The 14,857-nt window shown below is 44.6% G+C and overlaps 1 protein-coding gene across 19 annotated transcripts in view; it reads right to left on the bottom strand.

The window, feature by feature from the left end:
* Positions 1–14,857, bottom strand: part of LOC132235769 (protocadherin gamma-C4) — a 158,477-nt gene that overhangs the window by 66,431 nt on the left and 77,189 nt on the right. The window contains exon 1 of one of the 19 annotated variants that reach the window (XM_059698666.1): positions 10,457–13,229. The exons of 16 other annotated variants lie outside the window; for them this stretch is intronic. In XM_059698666.1, the coding sequence (XP_059554649.1) occupies positions 10,457–12,880 (2,424 nt within the window). In that variant the 5' untranslated portion in view covers positions 12,881–13,229. Of the gene's footprint in view, positions 1–2,239; positions 4,938–8,262; positions 8,497–10,456; positions 13,230–14,857 lie in introns of those variants that run through there. 2 more of the 19 variants (XM_059698684.1, XM_059698664.1) reach the window with 2 other exon arrangements.

The raw sequence follows: 14,857 nt of genomic DNA, 5'->3' as shown, positions 1-14,857 counted from the left end.
AAACCCAGGCATGTGTCCAGACCTGAATGGAATCTGCAACATTTTGGTGCAGGGGACGACACCCAACCAACTGAGCCACACTGGCTAGGGCCAGACTACATTTTAAAAAATATGGAACATCTCCCTCTTCCAGCAAAATACCTCATATCCTTTTTATTCATCTAATTTCAGTTCAAGTAAAATGTGTTAAATCTTTTTTCTCAGTTTGGAATTCCACAAGCATAATTCTATCCCTAGATGCTCAAAACACACTAACATTTTCTTGACGCCAAGACAAATTTAGGCATTTGTTGTAAGACTTTCCTTTCCTACAGTTGAAATTCTTTTCACCCAAACATTAGATACTCTATGTAGAGTTAATTACTAAGGCCAACTCCTAAAGGAGAAAGGAAAACTGGAAAGGGAACATGAATATGCTAGTAATTTGGACAGAATATCTAGAAGTAGTGGTGTGAGCATGAGGAGCTGTAGTGATTATGGAGATGGTTCCTGTGGTCTGATATCCTAGATAGGTCTCCTCTCCTTGACTTTCTTAGACCTTGCTTCAGACAACACATGTGTTAGTAGGTAACTCCTAGGGGAGTGGTTCTCAACCTTCCTAATGCCGCGACCCTTTAATACAGTTCCTCATGTTGTGGTGACCCCCAACCATAAAATTATTTTCCTTGCTACTTCATAACTGTAATTTTGCTACTGTTATGATTCGTAATGTAAATATCTGATATGCAGGATGTATTTTCATTGTTATAAATTGAACATAATTAAAGCATAGTGATTAATCACAAAAACAACATGTAATTATATATGTGTTTCCGGATGGTCTTAGGTGACCCCTGTGAAAGGGTCGTTCGACCCCCAAAGATGTCGTGACCCACAGGTTGAGAACCGTTGTCGTAGGGCTTCAATAACAAGTTGGTTATAAATATAAGAACTGAGTATACTTAGATATAATACAAAAGGAGTTTATGAAGGAAATAAAGAGGGAGTCCATGACTTGCTGGCATATTGAAAACAAACAAAAATATCTAGAGGGCCCTAGCTGGCTTGGCTAAGTGGATAGAGCATCAGCCTGCAGACTGAAGGGTCCCAGGTTTGATTCCAGCCAAGGGCATATGCCTGGGTTGCAGGCTCCATCCCCAGTAGGGGGTGTGCAGGAGGCAGCCAATCAATGATTCTCTCTCATCACTGATGTTTCGATCTCTCTCTCCTTCTCCCTTCCTCTCTGAAATCAATAAAGAAATATATTTTTAAAAATATCTAGAGGAATACCCACCCCATCTCTTATATTCACAACTATTCCATATGAATAAATCTGAAAAATGTAGACATGTTTAACAGATTTGAAAATAACTTTCTGAGGGGCACTGGATCAAAAATAAGCATTTCTGCGTCTTTACACTTTAAAAAATCTTCAACACACACTAAAGTACAAGTAAAAGAATAAAAGAAAATAGTACCAGTTCAACAATTCAATTATTTCTTCAGAACTATCTAATGTGCTAACTATAGAAATAGAAAGATGTCTAGAGCTTAAGGAAAAAAGTGTGTTCCATATTTTCTCTCACAAGGGAGTCTAGTAATTAAAAGGCAGTCAACATGTCTGTTTTGGTGGGATAAATTAATGAGACAAAATTAAAATAATCAACAGGATCTAAACATATTACCAGCCATCAAAAATGAAAATATAATTCTTTTTGTGCTCAGAGAAAAGTTTACATGTGTAAATGTGGACATATGTGTGACTGTGTATATAGATAGATAAGAAAAAGAGCTAGAGAGAATATGCTATTGAATCAACAGGGTCAAATCTGATCATTAGAAGTAAAGCAAATAATGGTAGAATATAATTATAATCATGGAGGCAATGCAAAGTTGAAATAGGAAATAAATAGAAAGTGTTTGCAAATCATAACCAGTTTACATTGATAGTCACAGACACTGATAGAAAAATATTACTAAAATTCAATTTACTATAAAGCAAGCTATAATAGCAAAACTGGGCTCTTGGACTCAAAAGAAAATATACCAAACTAAAAAAATGACTTTCAGAAAACCTTTTTGAAAAATGATGGTAGTTTGAATAAAGGTAAAATACACAAACGCACATGTATTGCTCCAAGTCTGTATGAACTGAATATGCCCCCCCCCCAAACAGTTTTCATAATAGGCTTACCAAAAGAGCCACTTAACAGACTTGTGCAGAGACACTAATAATTGGAAGGCAGGAAAAAAATCTCACCTGATTACTTGTAGGATTACTTTTGCCTATACCGGTAACTGAATCTTCAACTATCAAGAGAGGCTCGCTTTTCCCACAGCTCTCCTGGCTGATGAGCGTGTCCGCATAGTTGGGTTGTGGGAAGATCAGGTGACTCTTCCCAGAGTCTGCAGTGAGAGAGACCTCGTGCGAATAGGTCTGCAGGAAAGCCTGCACCCCGTCCACGCCCACAAAGTGGGAAGCGGGCACACCTGCAAACCCGCCTCCAGAAGCCTGGAGCAAGCGCGATGTGTTCCAGCGCCTCAGCCTGAGCGCCAGCATCACGATGACAAAAGCAAGAAAGACGCAGGAGACCACCGCCACCGCCATCACCAGGTACAAGGTGAGGCCTGAATCATCAGGTTTGGTGGGAGACTCAAGGCTTCCCAGGTCTGCCAGGACCTCTGGGATACTGTCGGCTATAGCCACAGTGAGTGTCACAGTGGCAGAGAGTGGGGGTTGACCATGGTCTTGGACCGCCACCACCAGGCTCTGCTTGAGTGCATCTCTGTCCAGCAGGGCCCTTGCCGTGCGCACCTCACCTGTGTGCAGCCCCACCGCGAAGAGCCCTGGCTCGCTGGCCTTGAGCAGGCGGTAGGACAGCCAGGCGTTCTGGCCTGAGTCTCTGTCCACTGCCACCACCTTGGTCACCAGGTAGCCGGGCTCTGCAGAGCGGGGTGCCAGCTCCACACCAGTGGAGCCATCAGTGGGCAGGGCAGGGTACAGGATCTCTGGTACATTGTCATTCTGGTCCAGCACAAATATGCTCAGGGACACGTTGCTGCTGAGTGGAGGGTCCCCGCTGTCCTGTGCCATCACTTGTAGCTGCAGGTCTCGGAACTGCTCATAGTCGAAGGAGCACAGCGCGTACAGGACGCCAGTGTCCGAGTTGATAGAGATGTAGGAGGACAGGGGAGCTCCCTGGATGGTGTCCTGGACCAGGGAGTACGTGACCCGGGCATTTTCTTTGCTGTCCAAGTCAAGTGCCATCACTGAGAAGAAGGAGGCTCCCCTGGGGTTGTTTTCAGGAATGTAGGCGGAATAAGAGGGGTGAGCAAAAGTGGGTGGGTTATCGTTGTCATCTGCTACATTCAATGAAATATGAGTTTTTGTAGACAAGGGTGGACTTCCATGATCTGTAGCCGTCAATGTTATATTGTAGCTCTGGACCTGCTCTCTGTCCAGCGCTCTGTTTGTTACCAACTTGTAATAATTTCCATAAGTCTTTTCCAAATTAAAAGGCAGATCATTAGGAATGAAACAAGAAACTTGACCATTTTCTCCAGAGTCTTGATCTTGCACGTTTAGAAGAGCAATTACTGTACCCGGAGGAGAGTTTTCCAGCACTGAGTCAGTAGAAGACGTGATAGTTATTTCTGGAGCATTATCGTTCACATCCACAACTGTGATCAACATCTTAGCAGTGGTCCAGAGACCTCCACCATCTTGGCCTTGAATTTCCATCTCATAGAACCTATATTTCTCAAAATCTAGAGGCCCCTGTATTGAGACTTCTCCAGTTCGAGAATCCAACTGGAATATTTCAGAAGCTTTGCTTTCCATATTCCGGAACGAATACACCACTTCCCCGTTGACTCCCTCATCTGGATCAGTTGCGTTTACCACGAGCACCCGAGATCCAGAGCTGAGGTTCTCGGGAACACTCACTCGATACACAGACTGTGTAAACTTTGGGGTGTGGTCATTGACATCGAGGACCACCACACGAATGGGAACAGTGCCCTGGCGAATGGGGTCTCCTCCATCTAAGGCTGTGAGGAGGAGGTGGTGGGCAGCCTCTTTCTCCCGGTCCAGGGTCCCCTCCAGCACTAGCTCTGGATTCTTGGCTCCATCAGTTATGCCTCCAACTTGTAAGGAAAAGTAGCTATTAGGGTTGAGCTGGTAGCGCTGAAGGGAGTTCATTCCTACATCTGGATCCCTGGCGTTAGGAAGGGGAAATCGCGATCCCGGAGTTGCGTGCTCATTGACTCTTATCTCTACTTCCTCCTCCCGGAAACTGGGGGCGTTATCATTAATATCCATTATCTCCACTTCCACTCCGTAAATCTTCAGGGTATCTTCCACAAGTATCTCCATATTTAAAAAACAGGAGGACGCCGTCTCACAGAGCTCCTCCCGGTCTATCCTACCTGCGGTGACCAAGCTGCCACTTCGCGGATGCAGAGTGAAAAGCTGCGTCCTACCTCTGGAGACGATGCGGACGCGGCGCTCCGCCAGCTCCCAGGGCTCCAGCCCCAGGTCCTTGGAAATATTGCCCACGAAGAAGCCTTTGTCTGTCTCCTCTGGCACCGAGTATCGGATCTGCCCGGCCCCAAACTCCCGCAGCGTCCCCAGGAAAATGTACAGTAGCACCAGCCCGCTGCGGTCCAGGCGTAATAGCCGATTCGCCATGGCAGTGACTGAGCCGATATTCCGAGGTTTCTTGAGCCGGTTTGTCCTGACTCAGCCGATGTATCTACAAAGTCCCGGGCCGACTGCACCCAAATATAGCAGAGAGCGAAGGAAAGTCCGTACTTTAAGTTTCCAGCATCAGGATCTGTGAGTATCCATCTCTCTCCGCTTTGTGTTATAGAGGTAGGGGAGGGAGTGACTCTGTAGCTTGCAACTTCCCATTCCCTGGTTGGTGAACAGCGGCGCCTAGAGCCCAAACTTATTATTGCAACGAGTAAGAAAACCCAACAAATGTGCCTGCTCTATAATAAATACACTCACCTTTTCCAGAATCATTCCTACTGCATATGTAAAGCTTAAATTTCAGACAACAGTTATATGATGTGATTTACGAGCTAACCAAGAGCACTTATGGAAAGATTAATTTTTAAATTTTTTAAATTTTAACAATTTTTAATTGTTTTAAATTTTTTAAAGAAGTTTTCAAATATACTGGATCTGAACACTTGCAGGTTAGATTTTGTCCCTATTAATTTTTGTCAACTGAAGAGAACAGCATTTGTTGATGTGGAACTAGCATGGTCCTGACAAAATCATCAGATAGGATGCACGGCGATAATTCTTTTTTAAAAAATATATATTTTTTATTGATTTTTTACTGAAAGGAAGGGAGAGGGATAGAGAGTTAGAAACATCGAGGAGAGAGAAACATCTATCAGCTGCCTCCTGCACACCTCCTACTGGGGATATGCCCTCAACCAAGGTACATTCCTTTGACTGGAATCGAACCCGGGACCCTTCAGTCTGCAGGCCGACGCTCTATCCACTGAGCCAAACTGGTCAGGGCGCGATAATTCTTACTAATGGTTCTTTGAGAAAAATAAAGATGAAACATTTGAGAAAATTTGGATGGCATTAGCGTTATTTAAAATACCATTATATAAAATATACCTGTATTCCATATCCTTAATTAAAGGATATTCTATTTCATGAAAATTTCGTGAGATTTCTCTGTATACCTACCTTAAAATGCATTTGAATATTAGAAGCATCGCAGCATTGTAAACTTGAGTCTTAACAGTGATACTCATAGGTCTGACCAAGGATTTATTTTAGAAACTCTAGCAAGAGATTGAAAATAGGATCTTGAAATAAAAGCACTATATTGATATATACTGGCATATCGGAATATAAAAAGCATTATTTTAACTACTTACCTGTGTAAAAGTCTTCTTATTTGCTTCAACACTAGGAGTTAGAATGCCAGCCAATAGCGCTAACGAGCTATCTTTGTTGAGAGTACCTTGTTTAGCTGGACAATGATCGGTAGATGTGAGAAAATTTAATTCCGGGTTAGTTTGATCCCCAGGCACACAGAGATTATAGGCATAAGGCAAAGTGCCCTCACTGTAGTTGGGGGGAATCTCTGGTCCAGACTTGGAGCAGAGAACAGACCCAAAGCAGCCCCCAGTGGCGGGGTTGTAAGAGCTCCGCAGGCGCAGAGCAATGGCTAGAATCACCGCGAGGAGGAAAAGCACGGAGATCAAGGCCAAAGCCACCACCAGATAAAACTGCAGCTCAGCCTGTGGGCCAGAGGGCGTGGGGTGGTCGCTGAGGTCTGGCAGCGCTTCTTGCAGGCTGTCAGCGAAGACCAGGAGCAGCGTGGCGGTGGCAGATAAGGGCGGGCGTCCCCCATCACGTACGGCGACGAGTAGCCGCTGCCGGGCCGAGTCCCTGTCGCCCAAAGCACGAGCTGTGCGCACCTCGCCGGTTCGCAGCCCCAGGCTGAAGAGCCCGGGCTCGCTGGCCTGCAGCACGTGGTAGGACAGCCAGGCATTGTGTCCCGAGTCCGCGTCCACCGCCACCACCTTGGTGACCAGGTAGCCCGGCTGCGCGGCGCGCGGCACCGTGTCGAAGAGCGCAGAGCCGTCGGGCCCCAGCGCCGGGTACAGCACCCTGGGCGCGTTGTCGTTGCGGTCGCCCACCAGCACGCGCAGGCTCACGTTGGCGCTGAGCGCGGGCGAGCCCTGGTCGCGGGCCTGCAGCGTCAGCTCAAAGGCGCGCAGCTGCTCGTGGTCGAAGGCGCGCTGCGCGAACACCACCCCGCTGTGCGCGCTCACGGACACGTAGGACGACAGCGCCCGTGGCTCCAGGTCGCTGGCCACGATGGAGTAGGACACCTGGCCATTGGGTCCCAGGTCGGGGTCGGAGGCGCTGACCTGCGCGATGGAGGCCCCGGGCGGGTTGTTTTCTGGCACGTGGACCAGGTAGGCTGGCTGCTGGAAAACCGGGGCGTTGTCGTTGACGTCGGTGACGCGCAGGGTGATGGTGGTGCTGGAGGAGAGGGGCGGCTTGCCCCTGTCGGTGGCTGTGATGGTGACATTGTACTCCGGGGTCAGTTCTCGGTCCAGGGCCCCATCTGTTACCAGCTTGTAGTAATTATTAGAAGAAGAATGAATCTTGAATGGAACGTTGCTACTTAATTTACACGTGACTTTTGCATTTTCACCGGAATCCCAGTCCCTTGTTTTGAAGAGGGCCACAACCATTCCTGGTTGGGAATCCTCCAAAATGTGATCAGAGAGAGACGTGATGATTATTTCCGGGCGGTTGTCGTTTTCATCTAAAACTTCTACAATTACTTTGCACTGTGTAGAGAGAGATCCTCGGTCCTTTGCTTCTACATCCATTACGTATCTTTCTACTTCTTCAAAATCCAAGGGCTGGTGAGTTACAATGTTTCCTGTTGCAGAATCCAGAGAGAACACGTGCTGGGCTTTATCAGCCACACCAAGGAAGGAGTAGGTGACCTCTGCGTTGGAGCCTTGGTCTTGGTCAGTGGCGCTCACCTTCAGCACAGAGGTGCCTGCGGGCACATCTTCCGGAATGCTGACCCTGTACACGCTTTGGCTGAACACAGGGGGGTTATCATTGGCATCCACCACCAGGATTCGGATCTGAGCAGTGCCGCTCTGGGGCGGATCCCCACCATCCAAGGCTGTTAGTACCAAGTGGTGCGAGCTCTGCATTTCTCGGTCCAGGGTCTTCTTCAGTATTAATTCTGGATATTTGCCACCATCGGGATTGTCTTTCACCACCAATGAGAAATATTCATTAGGACTTAGCTGGTATTTGCTCAGTGAATTCATATTAATGTCAGGATCTTTTGCAGAGTCAAGAATTGTTCCCGTTCCTGGGCTGACAGATTCACTGATTTCTAAGTTTATTTCATCTTTATGGAATTGAGGGGCATGGTCATTAATATCCTCAACAACCACAATGACATGGAAAATGTTTAAGGGATTTTCCACCACGGCTTCCAACTGCAATTCACATCTTCTCCTCTCTCTGCAAATCTGCTCGCGGTCTATTCGGTCCTTCACCAGTAAGTCCCCGCTCTCCCTGTCTATACTGAAAAGCAGCTTCTCCGCGCTAACTCGCAGCTTCCTAGAGGACACATCCAAGACACTGAGCTCTAGATCTTTGGCGAGATTCCCCACCACCGAGCCCTTGGCCAGCTCCTCAGGAATCGAGTAGCGGATGGGCTCACAGAGTGCGCGGTAGAACAAAGGCAGCAGGAAGGGAAACAATACCTGCAGCCGGCCGGCTCCGCGTCCCTGTGCGCAGCTCCCTCCCATCGCGCGCTCTAGTTCTCTCTGGGTCCCAGTCTTCCCAGTTGGAGAAAGTGCACACTACCACGCTGGAAAACCATTCAGCCCAGGACAGGCGGAGTCCCCAGTCTTAGGGCTGGGAATCCGCTTGTGCTCGGAGAGTCTGCACCACTCGGAGCCCTAGTGTATGAACGGGTTTCCTTCTGTGTTGGTGGCTGCACAGGAAATTCTAGGCTAGAGGCTGAGGATTCCCGGGCGTCGGCGCTTGCCCTGCACTGGCCGACAGCGGCGCCCAGAGGCCTCGTGTGGAACCGCAGCCTAAGTTTTCTCCATTTCAGGAAATCTTTTTCTTTCAATGTTAGGAGCTAAAATATTTGACCCTTATTCCTCAGTGATTCCGTTTTCATCACGAAACATGCTTTTCCCATAGTCAAAACTATGTATTTTTATATTTTAAAAATTTACATAAATGTGAAAAGATAAAAGTATTTCTTTCAAAAGTCAACAAAAGATTGTAAAGTGAAAAGTAGGTCTCTATCTCATGGTCTACTGCTATCCAGTTCTTCCATCCAGAGGCAATCATTGTTTTTCCTTTTAAGAGTAAATTATTTACAAAGGCAAATACTAAAGATAAGCAAAAAACCCACATTTTTATTTTTTGTCTTCGATCCTAGTTTATATTCGGCTAGGAAGTATTAATCCATCCCTCCATATTTAGTAACTAGTATGCAACCATTGCCATGTTGATTACAATAATATGAAGTGTCCTGTGTTTAAGTAATTATATTTAAAAACATTTTCTTACAATAGTTACCATGTCAAAGTAGTTATTTTAAAAATCAGTATTTTTCAAGATAAAAGAATTATTTGAGATAGCTGCATAATAATTTTGACTCTCATGGGCAGAAATTTTAAGTGACAGTTTCAATAACTTAAAGGTTAATAACTATGACCCAAAAGTTTCAGATTTTTCATCCCGTGTTCTCCTTCCACACACCTATCATTGAATAAATGTTGAATGACATGAAAAAAGTAATGTTTTCATAAGTATGTTGACATATATTAGGACGCTCTTTGCCTTTATGCTAACATATTAATTTAGAAGAATATTATAATAAACGTAAGAGGTCAAACCAATACATCACTATCTTCAATAACCCAAATAGGTTCATCAGTAACTCCACTGATAATCTGCTTAGGATAATTTTGTGTACTTCTCTGCTTATATTCGGATCAGATATCCTACAGAAATAACATTTTTTTAACTTTAAATTTATTTTCACTCAATTTCAGAGTTTGAGGTGGTTCTTTCTTCCACTACATTCAGGAGCTACTGAAATAGTCTTGGCACACATCTCTTGGGGACATGTACAACCCATCCGTCTCCCCAATCTCTATATATTTTTCAGCCTCAGAGATTGGAGAATTTAACCAAAAAAATAATACAGAGAGAGAAGAACTTAAAATGAGCATAATTTAACCTTCTATATGTTTTCTAGAAACCTGATTGAGCAAGGAAAGTTAAATTAAAATGCTATGTCTTCCACACTATGGTATGAAATTACAATCTCAGGCAAAAAAAAGGTGTTGCAATGTTACCAAATATGATTGCACTTGGGAAAATTTAAGCACACATTGTTATGATTTCTTATAAAATACTGATGAAAAATCTAAATCTCTAGGAAGTAAATTCAGTTGTGATTGTCGTTACAAGGTATAGTTTAAAGAATATAACCACAAAGATGTACTTCTGCCCTTCTCCTTGGGAAGGAAATGAGTGGCCTTGTGTTTGAGTTATGTTTCCAGTTATGTCAATGCATTTGTTTCTGACATTTACCTATGTTTACCGGACTTGCCTTCAAAATCAGAGCTAGGATTTCAGCATCTGACCAAAGGACAGCACACAAAACTATAAAAGATAAGGCTCTGCAAAACTAATGGTAACAATCTTATGACGATAGATCTTCATTGCCATTACATATATGTTTATCAGAAAGTAAAGCCATAGTCTTAATAACTGACAAGTTCTACTCTAGAATATTTTAGCAAGAAGCAAATCGAATTGGATAATATGAAAGAATAAAGGTTAAAAATTCCCATCGATATGCTGCAAACCTAAAAACAAAACCAATCCTAATTTTTTAAATGAAAGGAAAGGAGTAAAAATAGAACTCACTGGAACCAAAGGGGTATCTTCTATAGGAAACTTCGAATCATCTAACAAAGACAAAGGATCCTTTTTCTCGCAGCTCTCCTGGCTGATGAGCGTGTCTGCATAGTTGGGCTGAGGAAAGATCAGATGACTCTTCCGAGAGTCAGCAGTGAGGGAGACCTCATGGGAATAGGTCTGCAGGAAAGCCTGCACCCCATCCACGCCCACAAATTGTGAGGCGGGCACACCCTCCAACCTGCCTCTTGAAGCCTGGAGTAGACGAGATGTGTGCCAGTGGCGTAGTCTGAGGGCCAGCAACATGATGACAAAGGCAAGGAAGACACAGGAGACAGCAGCCACTGCCACCACCAGGTACAGCGTGAGGCTGGAGTGGTCAGGGTTGTTGGGAGGCTCAAGACTTTCCAGGTCGGCCAGGACATCTGGGATGCTGTCAGCCACCGCCACAGTAAGTGTGACAGTTGCGGAGAGAGGGGGCTGGCCATGGTCCTGAACTGCCACCACCAGGCTCTGCTTGAGCGCATCTCTATCCAGCAGGGCCCTTGCAGTGCGCACCTCGCCCGTGTGCAGCCCCACCGCGAAGAGCCCTGGCTCGCTGGCCTTCAGCAGGCGGTAGGACAGCCAGGCGTTCTGGCCTGAGTCTCTGTCCACTGCCACCACCTTGGTCACCAGATAACCAGGCTCTGCAGAGCGGGGCGCCAATTCCACACCAGTGGAACCATCGGTGGGAAGAGAGGGGTACAGGATCTCTGGAGCATTGTCATTCTGGTCCAGCACAAATAGACTTAGAGACACGTTGTTGCTGAGCGGTGGGTTACCACTATCTGTGGCAGTTACCTGCATCTGTAGGTCACGAAACTGCTCATAGTCGAAGGAGCGAAGTGCATACAGGACTCCTGTGTCAGAGTTGATGGAGACGTAGGAAGATAGAGGTGCCCCCTGGATAGTGTCTTCAGTTAGGGAGTAAATAATCTGAGCATTCTCTTTGCTGTCAGGGTCTAGTGCAGTCACTGAAAAGATGGAGGCACCTCTTGGGTTGTTCTCTGGGATATAGGTAACGTAGGCTATGTGAGAGAAGGTGGGTGGATTGTCATTGATATCTGCCACTTGCAGGGTGAAGTGAGTTTCCATCGACAGGGGCGGACTTCCTCCATCTGTGGCTGTTACAGTAATATTGTAAGAGGATACCTGCTCCCTGTCAAGAGCCCCATGTGTCACCAATCTATAGTAACTGTCAATGGACTTTTCTAACTTAAATGGTAGATCACCTGCTATGGAGCAGGTGACCTGTCCATTCTGCCCAGAGTCTAGATCATGCACGTTTAAAAGAGCTATGACAGTCCCCAGAGGTGAATCTTCCTTCAGGGGACTAAACAGAGATGTGATGGTCACTTCTGGACGGTTGTCATTTACATCTTCTACTGTAATCAACACTTTTGCAGTTGCAAGATATGCTCCTCCATCTTCTGCTTGTATTTCTATTTCATAGAAGCCTGTTTCTTCATAATCTAGATTTTCTGATATTTTTATTTCTCCAGTATTTTTGTTTAGTTGGAATTTCAGTAATTGTGTATCAGGTAATTTTCGGAATGAGTATGTCACTTCTCCATTGGCTCCTTCATCCCTGTCGGTAGCAGTGACTGTCAGCAGCTGTGTGCCCAAGGGCAAGTTCTCCGGAACACTCACTCGGTATTCAGGCAAAGTGAAGACAGGTGCGTTGTCATTTGCATCGAAGACAGTGACACTGATGAGGACAGTGCCAGATCGGAGAGGGTCACCCCCGTCGGAGGCAGTGAGGACCAGGTGGTGCTGTGCCTCTTCCTCCCGATCCAGGGCGCGCTCCAGCACCAGCTCCGGGTACTTGACACCGTTGGCACGGCTCTGAACTGCTAGAGAGAAGTGCCTACTAGGGCTGAGCTGGTAGCTCTGTAGGGAGTTCACGCCCACATCCGGATCAACAGCTTCCGGGAGAGGAAAACGCATCCCTGCAGCGACATTTTCATTGATTTTTACGTCTAGATTTTCCGCTTGGAATTTGGGGGCATTATCGTTGATATCAGTTACTTCTATTTCTATCCCGAAAAGTTTCACCCTATCTTCCACAAGAATGTTAAAACTCACCAGACACCGCGCGCTCTGAGCGCAGAGCTCCTCCCGGTCTATCCTGCCCGCCGTGACCAAGCTGCCACTCCGCGGATTCAGAGCAAAAAGCTGCGTCCTACCTCTGGAGACGATGCGGACTCCGCGCTCCGCCAGCTCCCGGGGCTCCAGTCCCAGATCCTTGGAGATGTTGCCCACGAAGGAGCCTTTGTCCAGCTCCTCAGGCACCGAGTAGCGGATCTGCCGGGCATCAGACTCCCACGGCGCACCGAGAAAAAGGCAGAGCAGAACCAGCGCGCAGCGGTCGGAGCTATTCCTTTGAGCGGCCATTGTTGTTTGGTCACGGAATTCTGGCAATGTCCTCACTGGACACGTTGCGTGTTTTGACCGGTCCCTTTTGATTCCTCTGGCTGCAAGGAGTCTCTGTAGGCTGAGCACCTTAAATTCTAGAGTGAGTGTCGCTGCAGCCCCGAGCCGGTTTGTAGGAACTGTGGAGCTTTTGCGTAGTTGGAGCCCCGAGAATCCGGATGGAGCGCTGGCTGCGATTCTTTCCTAGTAGGTGAACAGCGGCGCCCAGAGTCCTCAGAAGTTACTGCACCCGCTATGTATACCATAAAAAACAAACGCTACTCTTTGTTGGAGATTTTATTTTACATTACTTCTTTGATTTCTTGGCTGATATCATTAAATAAACTATTAGTAGGTTTCTTTACTGGATAGAATAAACTGGAATGAAAGTACTATAAAATGCGAAGTGAAAATAGTTCGCTAAATATGTATCTCAACACTTATTTTCTCAACAGAAATATATCCAGAGGTAAGTAATGCTTATTTTATTTCATATGAGCTTCTAAAAATATTCAGAAGTCTTACAATTTTATTTTAAATTTATATTTAAACAATCCAATTGTTTAGACATTCATATAGAAACTCTGAGATATGCCCCTAACAATTCACTTAAAATCTTTTTATTTTAGATTTAATTAACTAATTAAGTTTGTTTAGTGTTAAGATTGTATAAAAGGTTTTCAAAATGTTGTTTTCTAAAGAAGTTTTATTGAACCTCAATTAATCTTTTTAGTGTATCTTATTTGCGTATACATTATTAGAAGTGGGTTTGACCTATTTAAATGAGTTGAGAAGGTAATCAAAAACTAAGGGGAACATGTCTGTATTGTAAGTGGAAGAGATATATGTACAGGAGTTTCAAGTGCTGCAATTTTCAAATACAAACTTAGAAATAGTGATGTAGGTGTTTAAAAAATAAGTGCTTATGTCAAATGGCCTGTTTTCATCAGGGCACTGCTGCCAATTTAAATATTCTCTTCTTTTAACATTTTGTATGGGAGCCCAAGTAAAGTGCTACACATACTTTCAATTGTATGTGCCCATCAACCCAACAGCAGTTCTCCCTTCAAAGGTGAAGGGTTTAGAGGTTCACTTCTTTCATACAGAGAACATGTGTTCAGAAGTGTTTATGTCACAATGTCCCACATATGTAACTCTTCATAGATTTTATCTTTAGTCATTAAAGGTTTTATCTTTAGTCTTCAACAATTTGTATACCAGACAATCCAAGACAGAGTCTGAACACAAAAGGCAAGAGCATTTCATTTGCTTTCTTGGAAATTCTTGATCTTGCAATGGAGAGGAAAGATTGGAAAAGAGTACAACTGGAGCTCCAAGAAAAGACAAGTAAATATAAGAAGAAAGCCAGAAGGACCAAACTTGAAGAAAAAAATTCAGCCAGGGTAGTTAGTATTAAGTTTTGGGGACCATAGAAACCTTGGCAATGGAAACAAAATTTTGACACCTCTCCCAAGAAAAATACATCATACATCTGTAACTTCGCATAGTATCTCAGGAATTCCTGGATCTGCTCACCATACCTCTCAAATGCTTACAGTTTTATAAATTTTTAAAATAGTGAAAAAAGAAATCTAAAAACACCTATAAGATTGTATGCAATAAATGTTCTTTTGGAAGGAGCACATGCTTTGATAGATAACGAGTGCCTGAATATTATTAAACTTTAAAAACATATAAGTAGGATATAGAAATTTTATCTTAAATCTTAGCAGATTTGGATAGGTTATTATGTATTTATTTCGTAAGAAGCCAAGACCACTGTCTCTGTTTTGCTAATCTCAGCTTGAAAAGATATCTCTAATTGAGTAACATTCTTTTTAAATTATAGAGCAAATTCTGAACGAAGTAAAAAATCTTGAAAAATATAATCAGCTAAAGTGAACACTGAGAAGACAAGATGGTGATTAGTTATGGATTTTCTAAAAATTATTCCAGATA

This window comes from Myotis daubentonii, chromosome 5 (assembly GCF_963259705.1).
Source record: "Myotis daubentonii chromosome 5, mMyoDau2.1, whole genome shotgun sequence".
Taxonomy (NCBI): Eukaryota; Metazoa; Chordata; class Mammalia; order Chiroptera; family Vespertilionidae; genus Myotis; species Myotis daubentonii.
This window is presented reverse-complemented; position numbering and strand designations above follow the sequence as displayed.